Source organism: Varroa jacobsoni, unplaced genomic scaffold (genome assembly GCF_002532875.2).
Source record: "Varroa jacobsoni isolate VJ856 unplaced genomic scaffold, vjacob_1.0 scaffold_278, whole genome shotgun sequence".
NCBI classification, from domain to species: Eukaryota; Metazoa; Arthropoda; class Arachnida; order Mesostigmata; family Varroidae; genus Varroa; species Varroa jacobsoni.
The window spans coordinates 169,213-187,788 of NW_019213180.1; the positions used below are offsets into that span (position 1 = coordinate 169,213).

At 43.9% G+C, this 18,576-nt stretch overlaps 1 protein-coding gene across 9 annotated transcripts; it reads left to right on the plus strand.

Moving 5' to 3' along the window:
- Window positions 1–347: 347 nt before the first annotated feature.
- On the plus strand, window positions 348–16,598 carry LOC111258942 (uncharacterized). Of its 9 annotated transcripts, none has more exons than XM_086967661.1 (12): window positions 348–2,144; window positions 2,355–2,722; window positions 5,034–5,601; window positions 6,472–7,296; window positions 7,882–8,091; window positions 8,510–9,087; window positions 9,342–9,554; window positions 9,772–10,822; window positions 11,045–11,671; window positions 12,083–12,414; window positions 12,928–13,621; window positions 14,657–16,598. In XM_086967661.1, exons 3-12 carry the CDS (start codon window positions 5,580–5,582, stop codon window positions 14,707–14,709), a joined length of 4,605 nt encoding a protein of 1,534 aa, XP_086823787.1. In that variant the 5' UTR covers window positions 348–2,144; window positions 2,355–2,722; window positions 5,034–5,579; the 3' UTR covers window positions 14,710–16,598. The 9 variants fall into 9 exon arrangements, with proteins under 9 accessions (XP_086823787.1, XP_086823788.1, XP_086823786.1 ...); XM_086967662.1 differs by having other exon boundaries at window positions 348–1,212; XM_086967660.1 differs by having other exon boundaries at window positions 348–2,722.
- The last annotated feature ends 1,978 nt before the right edge of the window (window positions 16,599–18,576 follow it).

The following is an 18,576-nucleotide window of genomic DNA, read 5'->3' on the forward strand; positions in this document are numbered from 1 at the left end:
AGGAGCATTCATTCGCCTTGAATATTATTACTATCCGATATTGTCGGAATGAACGTAATGAACGTAATGATCTACTCTCGTTTGCTGCAGCTGGTGAGGTACTACAGGTCTGTACGATCAAAAGCAACATTATGCAATGCAGACTTCTGCTTTTACGTATCATCTTTATGTATTATTTTTATGTATCATGAACCACAGAAACACCGATCTGTAAAATGATTTTTAGATGAGAACTAGATGGAACAATCATTTCCAATCGTGATTCGGTTGGGATACACAATTCGGTTGGCTGTTAACGATATTCAAGGGGTCGGGTACAAGAATTGGCGGTCGATTGATGCGTTTATTGATTGCCTAATGAATTCGATAAACATAAATTCGAATCTCCATCAAATGTTTACCCCAAAATATTCCCACACGCCTTTAGCTGTAACACAGAGTTCCTGCTGACCTCAGTCTTTATGTTATTATATTACTCTGCTATTGCCTGTCGCCATCTCAAATTTTAGCGCGCTACTGGGTCGTCGGCCCGAGTGTTCGCGCAATGCGTTTATCTTGGCCCGGGGGAGGGGGAGCTGAGGACGCTTTGGGGTATTTTGATCTGTCGCTGTGGGCTAGTCAAAGCAACGAAAACAAGGGATGTTTCGGGGGTTGTCCGCTTCGTAGATTTTGCTGGTGCTTGATCTGTATGTGTGCGAGCGCCTGTCGAATCATCGCAAAGAAGCTCGGGCGGCAGTGCGTCTATGTGCCCCTCGTCAACGAAGTGTCCCAGGTTTGTGGCAAGTGCTCGCTAGAACGGACGGAATCCCGCGCCAGGCGTTTTCTGTCCTTCTTGCCCGGGCCCCCTCAGTGTCTGTAAAGTCTGTGGCTATTATCGGAGTCTTCTTGATTTTGCTAATGTGCTGCTGCTGCTATTGGTTGAATCGTTCCTAGTAGCCTGGTCGGATATCGTTGGCGATGGTGTTCTTGCGAGATTGTGTTGCCCACTCCCGTTTTACCGCAATGACGTCTTTCGACATCGCTTGAGATTCCATCATCGCTCAAGCCAGTTGGCTTCGAAACACGATTCGTGTAGCTCAGTGAGGCCAGTCAGTCCGGTGTGATCTCCGTCTCGTGTGAGGAGGGGGTATGCTTGCAGCTCGATAGCGTACCCTCTTCGCTACTGTTATGATTATGCTGATCGCGGTGTCGGTGTCGCGGCATTCATTTAGTGTATGTAATAGTATGTTTTATGTGTGTAAGCTATTACGATTGAAATTTCGTCGTTCGTATTAGCGGAATCGAACCCGAAATTTACAGCCAGGCCTATTGCTTGAATGTGTCGATGTTTATGGGTCGATGTGCGGTGTTGCGCTTACTTATTATGTGGATTGTGTGGTCACGATAATTCACGTGAGAGATTTGTTTTGTGTAGTTGCTTGTTCAGCGATCGAGCAAATGTGAGTGACGATTTGTGTGCGTTGGTTTGCTTGCTAAGAGAAAAGCTATCAAGGTCGTGAACCTCCCCTTCCCCTGAACAGTGGACCTCCAGCGCAGTCTCGATTGCCACTTAAGGCCCGTAAACGCGTGCTTCGGCGTCGTGATAGCCACCTGCATCTATTTTGGGGTAGTAGGGAGTAGTCGACGAGAGTCAGGGGTGAGCGGCACTCGGATATACAGATGTAGGTAGCCGTGTAGTAAGTAGTACGTCGTTTTACTCTCTTCGAGGCGCGGCAACTCGCGAAGCCGAGCGTTCTCGCACGTAATGTTTTGGGGAGGGTGCATCGGAATTTGGTCGTGAACTGAAGTTGCTAACGTTCGTGTGAAAATAGCCGAACGGCGAGTCTGAGCGTAATTGCTCATATCAGCGACTTATCAGAATATTGCCGAAAGTGTGCCTTTTGGAGTTCGGTTACATGACCCACTGCGGTGTAAAAGCAACCATATTCAACATTTTCGTGCCACTCTCTACCGAGAGTTGTTGGGCAAGAATTACTATGCGTGTTCGCTAAACGATCTGGTTCATGTGCTTTCGGCAAAATTTAGCTAGAGACTACTTGTTTGCTAAATCAATTAAACTGTAGTTTCATTTTTGAGCCGCTATAGTTGTTTGTGTTCTTGTTGAGCGTCGTCGCGTGATGGGGTCTGGGGGAACGCTGTTAAAGGTACCGTTATTAATTTCCAATTTAAACAAAAACCATTATAATTATGATCCAGCTATACACTCCACGTTTATTAATTGATGAATTAAAATTGGTCACACAGGAGCTTCTCGTTGTTTATTTTCATCGACATCATGAGCTATTAGAGCTAACAAAACTGCGTTACTATCATTATCGGTCGGTAGTAGTACCTTTGACTATGTTATACCACAGTGTTGCAGGGACTGTTGTCACCCCTCGAACGACCTGGTCATGCCGCAGCGGTCTTTTTAACCACAAAAAACGTCTGTGCCTTCGGCAAACTCTGTGAGCTGTATTCCTGCCAAGAAAAGCGTCGGGAGGGCTAGAAAACGTTGGGGCCGACGGCACGTGTGTCCTTGAATTGTGGCGCCGTGAGGACACTGGCGGGGATGCGTTTAACACGCCGGCAAAGCGGGAGCACCAGCGTCGGTGGTAGAACAGCGTTGTGGTTCGTCCGTGTGCCAATGGAACGCTGCTCGCAATGCGGAATTGTCGTAAGGAACCATGAAACGCCAAGTGGCGATTGACAGTGCCAGAATGATTGTAGACTGCAGCAGCTGGTAAGGCAGCAGGATAAAAGCAAACCAAAAAAAAGTTCGAAGTATGCGCTCTGAGCACGAAAGCACCGTCACCACTATTGGTAGCTATCTGAATCGACACCAATAGGTTGAATGGAAATGAAAACACTTCATTTCCAAACTGGGGAATTACTTAATAATAATAATCCATCGTCATTGTCTTATTCTGTCGACAAATAATTGCCGTTAAATTGATGGTATAAATGAACCAAATTGTAGTGAAAGCAGTTGCCGCTGGGGTTTGACCTTCCGATACAGTTCTTAGTATCAGTCGAAATTCAGGGCTGATCGTATAGTATTGAATCTGTTTTTAATTACACTCTTGATTCATTTTAATTCCGCTTCGTTAAGTGAAGGCAGATGTTTGAAACATTTTTTCATTTAGAACATCGATTGATACTTTCTCCCGCCAATGCAGATGAAAGACAATATTTACACTACAGTGGTATTATTGTTATTAACATACAATCTTGATGACAATTTTTATCCGGTTGCGAAATCGCTTAATGGCAGAGGTGTGATTTTTGATAATCGTTGGGTATTTACGAGTAGCTCCAGGCAGCCAGTCATGCCAGTTCGGTGTTTTTCTAAGCAAAAGAGACGATCCCATGAATTACAGCTGCACGTCAGCCGGTGTGTCTGGATACGTGTGTGAGCAGCTCGAGTAAGAGCAGTACCAATAAGATGTTGCCGTTCGCTGTCATTTAGTCGCTTTTTCATTTTCACCCTTTTTGTACTCAGACCTTGTCTTCTTGAAAGTCCTTACTTGGTAAGTGGGTAAGACAGAGCTAACACACACGATTGCGCAATGAATGATTTGTGGTGAAAAAGTGGCGAGCACAAAAAGGGTCATTCAAAGTATAATCAGCCGAAAATGCCGAAGATGCTGTTGTAGACCATTAATTTCAACTGTCAAAATCGCGAGTGTTTCAATATTAAGGTAGGATTATTTAAGGTTGCGTTTAGACGGACGGAAGTCAAAATAAACGTAGATTACCCGCTTAGCATTGAATAATAAAAGTAGCAATCGGTAATTATATATTTGTTATTTAAATTTACAGGAGTAGAGATATGTGAGAACAATGCTATTTGAGCATATCTGAGTTATATTCTTATGAATCAGCACCTTACAACTATTAAATGGGTTGTGAAAGATTTTTGTAGATGTATTTATGCGTTTTAATCATAATACGATTATAGAAAACGAAGTCTACTTCAGAAAAAGTGAGGGTTAAGGTAATACTGTGTATAATCGTCAGGATATGAAACTGGCCACCATTTGTAGCTTACTGAGTAGCTTACTCATGGCTCGCTTTACGATTCAGTGATACAACACATATCATAAAAGCCAGATCTCATTGCTTTCATACTGCTTATTCTACCGTATTCATTTGTATACACACGCATTATTAAGAGGCAAAATGCCAACGTTATTTTTATATGTTACGCCCTATTTTGGCTGCGTGTCTACCTAATATATTGCAAAAGGTCGTTCATGTTCTAAATCATGTCCCTCCGTTACTAATCTATTCAATTTCAATCATCCAGCTATTGAATCATGTACTAACCATGATGGACCCACTCACCGATTAACTTTATGATTTAGTCGCGGCTGACTGATGTTTTGACAGAAGGGATAAACATACGCTATCTAGGCAGGTACCGTTGCATGTGAGATGTTAACAAACATTGTGTTATGATGAAAAACCCGACTTAAAAAAGGAGCTTCTCCAGTCTCACGCTTATATGTCGGGCATTTCCGGAGGCGCTTCCGGTAACTTCCGAGCAACGAGATTTTACTACTAACGTTACTCATTGTCGCTGTAGCTTTAGAGAATATTCATAGCTCCCTCTGGTTTTCTCAGGTTGGTTGTACGTACCTGCTTATATTGTTGTCCGTTTTTGTTATTGTTGGTTTTCGTTGTTGTTGTTGCCGAACAAGAAAGTTAAAACACGGTTTCATGTCGCAGGTTGCATCAAGGTCTATTTTTTCGGACTAGACTTGAGCTACACGGTTTAGATAAAACGTTACGTATTATTCTAAATAGAATCAACAGTAGCACAGCGAAGTAAATGTGAACTATGAATAATAGTTCATTTAGTGTGGATAGATATATGAGATCAACGAGGTATTCTTGGTCGCTATTCCACATTGCACATGCGGCACATACATGTTGTATACATTTCAATAACACATTCGCACTTGGGCCCCTACCTGTTATGGACATGAATCACCTTCAAACCTTGAAAACCTACGTTCTGTTATTTCATGCATTGTGGACGATTATTGCAGTGTGCGGTGGAGCCGTCTGTGGTCAGATCGGCCTCGAGTTCGTCGGTCGTGTCATGTGATGTGAACGAGAGGCGGGCGACGCCTCACTCGGCCGAGGAGCAGCCGACGCAGATCTCCGGCACAGAGCTGCTGCTGCTACCACGAAAAGAGGTTTCGCCAATTGAAGGCCTCTTCGTATAAGCCATCTGAACACTACTGTTGGCGTACACCGTGACCACAACTGCTGGTGAAGTTTGTCGAGCCTGCTAGATAGAAGAAAAAGGATTGTCGAGTTTGTTCAGAATATCGAGCTGATCGTGTTGTCCTGAAATAGGATCAGCTGCGTCTCGGTCGTGCTGGCACGTCTGACAGAAAAACCAGAAGCGAGAGCACCATTTCGCACCAACGTCATTAACGTCGACTGCGGTGTACTTGTACAGCAACAACATTCTTGCAGGTGCTCACTCTGCCTTGCATCTGCAATGGGCGCGGTTTCGTGTTGTGTGGACGGCGTCTAGTGGCGCGGCCCTCCAGAAACCCGGCAGGTGCCGGTAGGAGTCTTCACACATGGCCTCACACGTTGCCTCCGGTAAGTCTGTGATATTTGAAACGGAAGCTTTTGAAAGCCACTCTCACAAGTATCAACTTGCGTTTTAGACGATGACAAAGCCGTAGCATAGACCAGTTTATTCATCATTTCATTTATTTCTGTTTGATACATTTATTTTCTATATAGAAGAATATATTTCAGAAACAAAAAGTGTCTCAAATTATTTCAGTTGTTTTTTTTTTTTTATCTAACCCGGTTTTACCGAGATATGCTATCGTGTTGAATTTTTTTTTATCCGATCTCAGGAAGCTTTCATTCGTTTAAATGTGATGAACCGGTTATAGAGGTCCGTTAAAGTCCTCGTTTCAAGATCCTCGTAACTAGCACTATTCAGTCAGCTAATAAGCGGGGTTACAACTTTTCCGTAAAGTAAAGAATTCAGCAGTTATAGAGCCTTTAGTTTTTTAAAACGTCTGTCGCAATTGCGTTGGCAATTGTAATTGTAATAGTGGTCACGCTTATAAACGACTGACTATGGGAATTGACAAGGAATAAAACAACAAACGAGGGTAAAAACTGCATCTTAATAATCCCAAAATTACAAGTTTTTATAAAAGACATCGCTCATTTTCATAGATTCTTCGCAAGGATAATTATAACGACCTAGATGTCGAAGGCTAAATTATCAATAAAAAGCAGACCCCACCGAATGGAATGTCTACCACTAGTGTCATCGTCATTTTGTGATACGTTATTGAAAGATAACTTCGTTGCTTTTGCTTTGTCATTTTATATGGACTTTTCCTCTGGGATGTGTCAGCATAGTTACCTTTGTATATTACTTCTGATTACGCTTATACTGATTTTGCTTTTCTGCTTATTTACCGGTCTTCTGTTTTGCGTATTTAGATGGCGGCGGTGCGGTTGTGGCGGAGCTTAAAAGCGTCGCATCGATCGCCGGTGTCGGCGCTGCTGCTCTCGGTGGTGCAACGCTGGGATCGTCGGGTCTTCCACTCGATAGTCACGTCGCATCACCAGCCGACAACACCAAAGGACTTAAGATGAAGATCAAGCGAAAATCGGTAAACTCGACAGGAGGCAGCCAACGGCACGAGATCGTTTCCGAAGATGACGCCCCACACCCAAAAAGCAAAAAGGCAAAGGAGCGGGACCGTGATAGGGACAAAGATAACAGTAGTAACTCGTCGAAGGACAGCAGCAACAGTAGTAGTGGCGTGGCTGGTGGAAATTCTAGCCAACTTAGTGTTTCAGCAAAGGAGTTGAGCGTTTTACGAGGAGGGGACAGCAGTGCTAGCATTGATACTAATGTTAATAGTAGTTCGACGAACGAACGTACTGCCGGCGGAGGTGGATCACAATGTAAAGATTCACCGTCATGTACGACCGGTGTATCTGGGAGCAAACAACATTCGTCGAAACTCAATGGGAACGCGAACGGACAACATCAAACTAGCGGGCCGGCGTCATCGCAGCAACACCAACAACTGCAGCAGCAACAACAGCTGCTACAGCAAAATGGCCCATCGATTTCAGCGCCAGAAAGCGTGTTTCGGACGAACCGGCCAGAGGGAGTAAAAGCGGCGATAGCTACTCGTGAACAGGGGACGTTATGCAGTTCGGTCGGCATTGTCACGGAACCTGATTCTCTTGGCGTATGTGAACCGGGAACGAGCGTATTGCTGGAAGGCATTGTCTGGCAGGAAACTGAAGGAGGTAAGTAAGGCCAAGCGAATGAAGTAAGTGAAAATTAGGGGATGTGTTCTTAAGTTGATAAGGAAGTTTTCGTTGTTTTTTCAGCTACTTCAATTTATTGTATTTTTCGAACATGTGAACATCTCTAAGTCAAGGCGGCGTCGTTTGCTTCCGATATCATCTTTCGCTTCTTGCCGACGTCCCGAGCGTGGTATATCGTTCAAGTTGAAACCTTCGGCTCTAAAGCAATTAAGCCACAATTGGCAAGTGATAACGCTAATTGCACATATGCGTGCGGCTTCGCAAGCAATAGAGCACACATCTAAAAATTAAACCAATTATCCTGAATTTTTTTTACTACGTAGAATCGGCCGATCTGACGTTAGCGCCAATTGTAGGTTTCAACTTTTCAACCAAGGAATTTTCTAACCAACCTCGTACATTGGTCGTACTGAGATAGCAGGATGTGTCTATACCCAACACCAATGTGACATTGGGCAACTAGATTTACAATGAGGAGCAGTTATGTGTATGGGTGTATATGTATACGGTCTACCGTGCTTAACAATTAATAAATAGGCTTATTATAATGAATATCTGTTTCAGGCGTACTGGTGGTCAATGTGACGTGGCGAGGGAAAACCTACGTAGGCACGCTACTGGACGCGACGAGGCACGATTGGGCGCCGCCTCGCCTCACCGACGAAAGCGAAGAGCGTAACCGCAGCCTCGGGTTCGGTGGCAGAGCCAAACGAACCGGTCAAGCCCGCACTCTCAGCGGGTCGGAGGACAACAATCTCAGCAAGTTGCGGAATGGTACGTGCTCTACTCCTTTGCCTTACTGGTGTTAAAATAAGTGCTTTCTAGTTTAGCACTCCGTATTGCCATTAAGCATTGCTTTAGATAGTACTCCCAGCATTCTTGTTCCACTGACAGTCCTAAAAAGCGCGTCCATCACCCGATGCACATGTATGAAGGATTTTTTTTTCCATGAAAGTACCAGATTATATCTGGAACTGCTTTACCGTTGTTACTATCAGACGGCAGGAAAATGAGTTTACTACTTCTAATTCGATTTTAGCCTTCGCTAGAATAACTAAACAATTCACGTTATTAGTGTGTATTAAAAATTCTCGTTCTCTCGTTTTGTATGTAGAGAATCGAAATCTACTCATGCGCATAGTATTTATCGATATGCATGCCTAATTTAGCTCATCTATTACTTATCTTGTAGGGAAAGGCAGGAGATCGTTTACCCCGGTGCCAGCAAGCCCGGGTAAGTGTTCATCTCCTGTGGCGGCCGACTCGCCCAAGGTGAAGAAGCCGATGTCAGAGCAGCAGGACAAGGTGAAGGACAAAGAGTCGGCAACGGGACAGCAGCAGCAGCAGGACAGGGATAGCAGCAGAGACGGTGGCGGAAGTAGCGACAAAGAGGGGTCGTCTTCGTCTGGAGCAGGCGGCGCGAGCAAAGGGGGTGGCGGCGGAAACGAAAACGCCGGACACGCAGGTGGCCGAGTCACGCGGGTGATGGCGGAGGACGAGGACGCCCTGGAGGAGGCTAACATGCTCGAGTGTCCCGAGCCGGACTGTTTTAAACGTTTCAAGCAGCTAAATGGCCTGCGCTATCATCAAACGCATGCCCACAACGACCGGCCGCCTCCACCGCCCACGCAAGCGCAGGCCACCAGCAATCAGCTAGCTGGGGTCGAGTCGACGATGAGAACGGGCGGTCTGAGCGACCAGCCCGCTGTGGGCTCCAACAACAATATTAAGTTGACGACTTGCCCCTCAGGCACTGGCTCAAATGGACAGGCAAGTTTATAACTTTGACCAGTAATTGATCACAATCAGTAATTAGGATAGAGTTGTCGCAGTACTTTTTGACTAGTATTTAATTATTACCACTGATGACTGAAACCTTACAGTCATGTGTAGCAGGCATGCTGTCTTAAAATATAAGTCGAATGTCTTATTCCGATTCCAATATGAACTATGCAGAATAACACACTCCATCAGACCTCGTATTAAACTAACTTTTCAAACTTGATTTTTTTCAAATTCTACAGAGCGAGAGCGGTACGAGCGAGAAAAGTGGGGATCCCAAGGACAAGGAGCTGACGAGCTCCGCAACCTGTGATAGCAATACAACTTTAACTACTCCAAACCTACACAGCAGCAGCAACAGCCAATCCGCCCTCGCCTCCGTCGACGGCCAGCCAACGATGAACAAAAGCCCCGCAGGCAGCAACAGTAACGCATCCTGCAATGATACCACTCAGGTTGGTATATGTAGACAAAAATTTTACTGCTTATTTAACTCTATAATAAGGTTGATCTCATGTGTTCTATGTACTAAATGCTATTCCCGTGATATACTTATGTTCAAGAAAGACTTATTTTCACTAATGGCATTGTCTTGTCGTCTGGGCCGGACTATCATTTGTACGTTCCATGTGTGCTTTATTTGTTCTGATGTCGTTTGGGTCCAATTCATAGAAAGCTGCAACGTCATCGGCGGACGTCGTAGATAAAGACGTTTCTGGCAATGCCCCAAGCCCTGCCTACTCTGACATTTCCGATGACAACAATCAACCCGGCACCACGACTACCACATCATCATCATCATCAACAACAACAACAACAACGACAACAACAACAACAACAGCAGCAGCAGCAACAACAACAACAACAACAACAACAACAACAACAACCTCAGTAGCTACATCCACATCAGCAGCAGCATCGACAATGACGAATACATCAGCAGCAGCAGCAGCAACAACAACCTCAATTTCCTCTTCATCGACTCCAGCAGCTGCAGCGGCAATCGTCGCCAGCGGTGCACCATCTACAGCTGCCGTTTCGGCAGACAGCGCTACGATTGCGCAACAACAGTCAGCCACGGCAAACGCCAGTCCCGCGTCACAGTTCGCAGGTTTGCCGGCATCTGTGACGACGGGTGTATCAGGCGAATCGACGGGCGTGGGTGGTGGTAGCGGCACATCCGGCAGTCAAACTCAGGCCACGCAGCAGAAGGTCGCGCATGAGGCCTCGGCGGCGGCCTCCGGCCTGCCTGGGCAAGCGCAACAACCGCCCGTCGCATCGCCTGTGGCAAGCACCAACAACAATTGCAGCGGCAGTGGTACAGCGCCAATAATCAATGGACCCCCACCGTTAGCGCAGCAGGGGGCTCCAGGAGGACCACCACTGATGCGTCAGTTAAGTACTACGAATAGCAATAGTATAAGCGGCAACAGCAACCACCTTGTACAGCAACAGCAGCAGTCGTCCGGCGTCCCTAGTGGCCCATTGAATAATGGCGAAATTCTAACCAACCATCATCACCATCAGACACAACAGCAGCAGCTAGCAGCACAACATCAGGGCCTTCAGCATCATTCGATGTTGGCACAACATGCGACGAATAATAGCGTCGTCAGTGGAGGAAACAGTAGTAGTAGTAGTAGAGATAAAACTTCGACGACGCCCATGAGTTCAGCAAGTGGCAAAGGCACTAGTCAGTTACCGACATCCACGATGATTTCGGGTAAGCGTTTCTGGTGTGGATAGTAGAGAACACCTAATCTTTCGCTTTAAATATCCACTAATGAAAATACATGTATAGAATCAGTGTTGATTTTACTGCGGGCTCTAGACGTTGCGCACGTTCGTTAGCCAATGACTGATATATTGTTCAACATGCGAATCTGTACTTGAGGCTGTTTAGGAATTCCATTCACTTTATTATATTACATGTTTTGTGTGAAAGCTGGTGCAAGTATGGACGATCGTAAGGACCCGTCATCATTACTAATGGCTGGTGCTGGAAAAATACCGCCTCCTATGGTGTCTACGCCATCAGGCTTGCCACCTCTAGGTGCGGGACTCGGCGTTGGCGGTCCGATGGGGCATCTGGGTTTGCCACCAGGCGTAGCAGCAGGTATGCTGGGCCCGCACAATCCTCATGGTCCATCACCTGGACATCCAATGGCTTCGTTAGGGGCTATGGGTGCTCTAGGTGCACCTATGCCCGGTGCTTCTCTTGGTGGTGGAAAACCCGGAGCGATGGGACAACCACCGTCGCCAATGTTCCCTCCAGGATTCGGCTCTCCTCATCCCGGCCTCAAACTACCTACCGGGAGTCCTGGTCAGCCCCTTGCATCAATAGGAGGTCAGTTACCTCCCATGGGTGGTATGTCACCCCAGCTAATGGCAATGGCGGGTCATTCTCCTCAGCCGTCACCTTCTCCCCGCGGTAAAGCTACGCCACCGTCCCAAGAGCGCCTTACACCCAAAGCACAAGCCGTCTCTTCTGCCTCCCAACAACAGCAGGCAGCCCAGCAACAACAACAACAGCAACAACAACATGCAGCTATGCAGCAAAACCAGTTCCTACGTAAGTATGGTACTATGTTAAAGTTACATCGTTAATCAATCAGGCCAACTGGTTTAGGCATATATGTAGTAATTCAGTAGAATAGGGCTTTACGTAAGCTTCACTCACGCAATTACCTGCTTTACTTTTAAGCTACTGTTAGAAGTTGTATAATACCCATTTTTCAAGCGAAGTTGAAGAATGTAATATTTTTTTTATCGCATACGTTTAAGCATCGTTCAGAAAATGCGCATTTTATTACCTAGTTTAGTTCTAGGTTAAATCCGAAAGCCTAAAATCTAATATGAATATGCGAATCTAGACGAAAAATCAGTATGAATTTAGACAATATTTCTGGTCTGCATCTACAGCAGAGACTTTCCAATTTTCAGAGTTTCCACTCTGCAAGATAAATATCGCTTTTATTTACAGCTCAACTGGGCGATCCGCTGGGCTTCTCGCACTCGTCTTCCCACAAGCGGATGTCTCCGTCGGTAGACCCTCGCAGGGAGTCTGGCGGGCCGTCTCCGAAACCTAGCCTTCCGCCCGGCCTAGGTGTTGGGAATCCCTTTGGGGCTGCTCCCCCCGGCATGTTCCTTGGTGGACCTGGAGTGCCGTTTGGCGCACCATTTCAGACTCCATTCGGTCTTGAAGCAATGTATCATCCACACGCTGCCTACCTCGAGCGGTTCGGTGTTCCTGGTGTACCAGGCGGGCCCGCACAACAAGGAAAAGCTGCTCTTGATCTTTTACAGCAGGTCAGCGTGAGTACTAGTTGAAACTAGGCATCTATCATGACCCAATCGATCCAATGCGACGGTTAGCGTAATAACTTGCTGTATGAGCTTACCAGCTAGAAATGAAAAATTTAAATACTCTGAAACTAAAAGGCCTTCTATGTAGGGTGTTTGCTAAGTTATTGATCCTATTATTGATTCTTTCTCTGTAAAATGTACGGAAAATGTTTGCGCATGCCGAGAATGAATTGCTGCTACGATTGATGCGGCAGCAAGAGCACTACCTGGCTGTTAGTTGTCGTACTGGAATGATGAAACCTCATACACTGTCGTGAACGTTGCGAATGCCAATGAATCGAATGTACATATCGAAATTTTATACTGAATTGGTTATTATTACTATTATCTGTGCGTATGCATTGTATCTACTCTATCTCATTTCTTAATCTTTCTCTTTACCCCTCTGTATCTGTCTATTTTTGCTACACACTTTTCTTCACCGTTCTTTTTTCTGCATCGAACTCTCCTTGCGCTCATCAGCAGGTTGCTGCTTCACAACAGTATTCTCAACAACAGCAGCAGCAGCAGCAACAGCTATTGCCGCCCACGTCGTCGTCTGTCGCCGGGCCAACAAATTGTTCAGTTTCCCCAGCAACTGCCGCAGCCGTTAGCGGTGGTAATGCTAGCAGCGTTGGCAGAAGTGGTACACCCATTTCTGCTTCATCTGCCTCAACGGCAACAGGGTCTTCGTTTCGACCCTCTAAATCAAAAACACCCCGACCATCAACTGAACCTCCGACGCAACCTAGTGGTATAGGTGCTCTGTCCGGTGGTCAACCTGTTCCTGTGGTTGGGGGTCCTGTTGGTCTTGTACCCCATTCATCTTTGGGCCCACTCGCCCATCTAACTGGTGTGATGGGCCCGTTAGGACCAGGAGCGCCCGGAGCGTTGGGCATTCACGGGGCCGCAGGGTTAGCTGCCGCTGCGGCTGCCGCAGCAGCTGCTGCAGCTGCTGGGGTAGGGTCCTCTGCGGCGGCAACGGCGACGACGGCTGCAGGATCTTCCCGAACAGCGGGCGGCGGTGCTACCGGGCCTGGTAACAACACAGGTGGCAACAATGGAGGTAATGGCGTCAACAACAGCAAGGAGAGCCCTCCGCCGATGCGCCACCTGCACACGCACCACCATACGCACGTCGGCATGGGCTATCCCATCTACGATCCCTACCAGGCCGGTAAGAAGCCAACAAAAAAAGAGCGAAAATCGACAATTGGATGGTGATCAATTACATTGATTGTAGTGTAGTCGACATACGTGTATGTCTGGGATCGTGTGACACTCAATGCGACACAACAACTTCAGATATGATTCGATACATCACAATCAATGCAATGGAGAGAGCGTGGGAACTAACTCTCAGTGCAATGGATCCGACTGGAACGAAGGTGCTGTCTTATACAAGGCTAACGAGGAGAAGAAGGAAAAGAAAGCAACAAATCAAATAGGCATAAATAAATGGCGTTGGATATCTTGGCTCTTGTAGATCTTACAAGAAAAAACTATCTCTATTTATAAAATACACTTGAAAAAACTGGGTATTGCAATCGGCAGAAATAAGAAAGGATTAAGTTGTGGTTCTGCAGGTTTAACATAGATCGTGGACAAACCCGTGTCGGCTCCGAGTGCCACCAGCCCCAAGTGTGTGTGTGTGTGCGTGTTTGTTCACCAAATATATTGAAAACATTGCTGCGTTTTTATCTGAAATAATTTATTCAAGTATCGATTGTATTCACGAAAAAGATGAAGATGTGGAGCAAATATAACACTGAAGTCTAAAAATATCGGCCAAGTAAAACATTCTTTTGCAGCATATTTTCTGGGAGACACTTAACAATACAATATATCGCACGAAATCAGTATACTGACGTGCAATAGCTATTCGCATTTACTCATTTTTATTGCTATTAAGTTATCGCTTGTTTTATCGATGTTATTATCACTACTTCTACTATTATGTATTGTGCAGCGATCGTGTTTTATCTAAAAAACTAACCGAATTCAGAATCTGAATGTGGTGTGCCTGCACGCGCATGTTTGCATGAGTTTGAAATTTTTTTTACGACAAACACTTACTATTACCCTGAAGCACTTGTTGAACGATATGACGCCGAACGAGACGTCGTTTAGGGAATTCAATCACCTGAGGGGCCATTGCTACTATTTTTAATAGCGATGTATGTAATGATTTGATCGTGACTTGTCATTACAGCGGCGATGATGGCTGCAGCACCAGTAGGAATGCATCCGTTTGTACCCAAGTGACAGGAGCGTCCGGAAGCTCTTGAAGAGTCATCTTCGGGGGCTGACGGTCATCAGCTTAAAGCTCCCCGATCGCCACAACCTGCTCCTCCAACCATGGCTACCATGAACAATGATGTGAATTCATTTTAGTGAAGATTGCAAAACGCATCAAATCCGACAAGCTAAGTGTCATCGAACACATACGGTTTAGAAAAAAACAGCGGAACATGGCCGTGGTTGAAAAACATTTGAGAAGAGGTTGCGCTGTTGAAAGAAAGGAAGCCAGCCGAGGAAAGGGGGATTCTCGGAACACACGAAGCTGATCCTAGACATGTTCGTCGAGTGGGATGTCGCACAGTTCCATAAACAGCTATGACATTGTATAGAATGGCGACTGTATGCAGTCAGTCGCCGTTGCAACTTGACATGAATAATAACTAATATTAATAATTATTATTGCGATAATAATAACGGGTTAATAATACTAGAAACAAAAGGATGCACAAAGCAGCTTGATAACAACAATATAAAAAGGGTAGTTAGCGCTACGCAAGAGTGTGGCCCGCCAACTTATCATGATGGCTGCGGTGACGCTGTCCAACGAAAGACAGACCAGAGCTTCAGGAGAAATTCTACTTCACTCTCTTAGACCCGTCTGTGGTCAGGGGTATTAGAGCAAATGTTTGCATCTAAATGATCGTGTGTATGTATAAGAATGTATCTCGCTGTGTGTGTGTGTGTGTGTGTGTGTGTGACCTGAAAGAATCGAGGAGAGTGCGATCGATTGTGAGATCAGCTGAGTAACAGGCTGATTGTTGATATACAAAGCGAACTTCGATTAGAGGGTCTCGATATATATATAATTGCATTACTATCCATGTTTGCTTTTAGTTTTACACGATTTATGCCGAATGAAGGCAATGAAAATGATAATAGTAATAAGAATGAAAAAATGATGTATGGAAAATACGAAAGAAAGAAAGATGGCATCACCACCTAAATGATAGTAATAATGCTGAGGCATGCTAAATGAATAACGAGGGGATAGAACTAAATAATTTCAATTTGCTGTGTATATAAATTATATAGAAATATAGCTTAGTTAGTCAGTTATAGTAATGATTACAATTATCTATAACAATTATTATCACTCTACTACCACAACAACTATCATGTGAAAAGCGACAGCGGGTATTGAACGACACGTGGTTGCCCCTCTATAATAAAAAAAAAACAATGGGAAGAATTCATGGAACATGATTGTTCGTTGAGTGGCCGATTCTTCATCCACCCATCCATCTCTTCTGTACATAAAATGCAGGGTCTTGTAGAGTGTTAATGCGACGAGAGACGCAGGATATAAATACAAAAATCGAAAGTTTTCAAGGGAAAGCCACCCGATTGGATGGCCAAGAGCAATGGCCATGTTTAGAAATATACTATATTGCGTGTGAACGGGAAACTGCCGGAACATGAAACTTGCAGTAATACATTGTAGGAGGAGGGAAAAATAGAGCAAAGGAAAAGCCCCACCCTGGATATCTGGGCGTTAAGGAGAATTAGCTCGATTTCGGTTTTGCAGTAGTGTACCTCCTATGTAAGTAGTTTACTGGCTGTATCTCCTTGAAGTGGAAGAAATAACGACACGCATTAACGTTACCACAGATATGTGAAAAAAACATACAAATGTGAATATACACATAAGACTCAAATTACATGAGACACACAGACAAATTGTATATCGAATTAATTGTAAAAAACAAGTTGTGATGTAAAACACAGGAACTTAAAAAGGGAGTAAGTATGTCTACAGCAAAATTCTTTCTAGCGTTACCTAATATTGGGTAACGCTGTGACAACTTTCAAAACTTCGAACGAAATACAACCAATTTGTGTTCCTATGAATTGTATGTCTGTGCTATTTACTTCTATGCGTTTGCGGTCTTTTTATTTATTATGAAAGTAGTCAGAAATGATAAACATGCATATTTTGCTCTTTGCTAGAATATGGACAGGCTACTTTTATTCATATATGTGTACGGGAAATGTTCAGGAACTTGTGCAGCTAAAACTCAGAAGCGACAAACAATCTTTTCGTAGAGAGGACGAAGTTAAGAGAAGCAGGACATGGCAAGGGAGCCATTTGCGCTTACACGATGAAAGTATTTTGGCATCCCTTTTCCGGTCGGTTGCTCGTCAATGATGTTCAACTCAAAAAAAGATCTCGTTCGTAGATACGTTGATCATGAAGTTTGTTTAGTTCAGAGCCAGTTAATAGAAAGAGAATAAGTCATCGTTGTGACAGTTCAACAGTAAAGTAAAGTAAATACTTTGCCATAACGTGGTCGAGAACACTTACGGTAATTGTGCATGTCAATTTAGAATTTACGGCTAACAGCAGACCGTGCTTTTTACGATTTGATTTTTTTTGTAAAAACAAACGTCGTATTTTGAGAAAATGGTTTGACCAAAAAGAGTTTCAACACATGCCTCCTAACATGTTAAATCTGTACCCATCAGTCAAATGATTTTAGGATTCTTTGTATTTTCATTTATATTTTTATATTTAAGTTTCTATTGGACCAATTTGTCCATCCCTTTCGTAGTAACAGATTTTGTGCCAGACTTAACATCTCTCATCCAATAGTATTTATTCTTGATAAACAACGGACATATTGGATAGCATACAAACATGAACAGCCACACCGCAAGAGAACAAACAAAAACAGCTTCATAACGAATACCACCACGAATTATTCTGATTTATGAAGGATACACAGCTGGCTAATACAACCACAAAATACCAATGGGAAATAAGTATAGCTATAAATAGAACTATATATAATTTCGAGACGATCAGAAGACTTATAAAAGCTAGTAAATAAGCAGTTATGAAATAAAAAATAACAATATTAATGATAATAAGAACCGCAACAAATGTCATATATTAAATAAATATATGTGTGTATGTATATGCACGAATGAAGAAACAATTTGGAGGTAGAGAAATGAGCTGAGGAGAAGCATAGACAGTTCTTACAAGAAGTAAGTGTATGAATGTGTCAAGCAAACTAAAAATATAGGTTTGAAATCATACCTGTAGATAACACAGGCAAACCACATAATAAAACAAGATAAGACGAAAAAACGACATGTGCGCCACCCTCGCTGTTGCATCACGTAGAATGCAACCTTGTATAAATAGCGTGTAGCATAGTATATAAAATATACGGCCAGACAAGATTACTATCATCATTATTATTAATTATCTATTATTATTATTATTATTACCATTGCGATGTGAAATGTATGACTGTGTATTCTAAGACTCCGAACTCTGTGTGTATGATTGATAGACCGATCCATAGATTGATTTAATGATAGACTGACTGACTGTCCGATGACTGACACCACATTATCATTCATTAAGCAAAGAAAACAAAAGTAGGAACACACATACATGTAATTTATTGGGCTATTATGTACCATCGGATTACATTGGGGTACACAAGTATATATATATATATATATATACGGTGTTTTTTGGCAAAGGTCAAGTGAAAGACAATAGAAAAACGCCACTTTAAATGAAAACGCCATATGTATATATACAAAAAGCACATGAAACGCAAATAAAAATGGAACGTTAAGGGTACGAAAAACTGCAACGCAAGCAGGACTGGTGGAAGGTCATCGACTGAAAGATCATGCTGATACGACGGGACCGCTGAGAGCTTCTTGGAAGGGAAACTAAGGGCATAAAAGATATAGAGGGTACATATGCTCTGCTGTAAATAGATATATATATATATATATATATATATATATATATATATATATATATGAAATCAATTCAGGGGTGAAAATCTATGCGCGGATGTGTAGAGT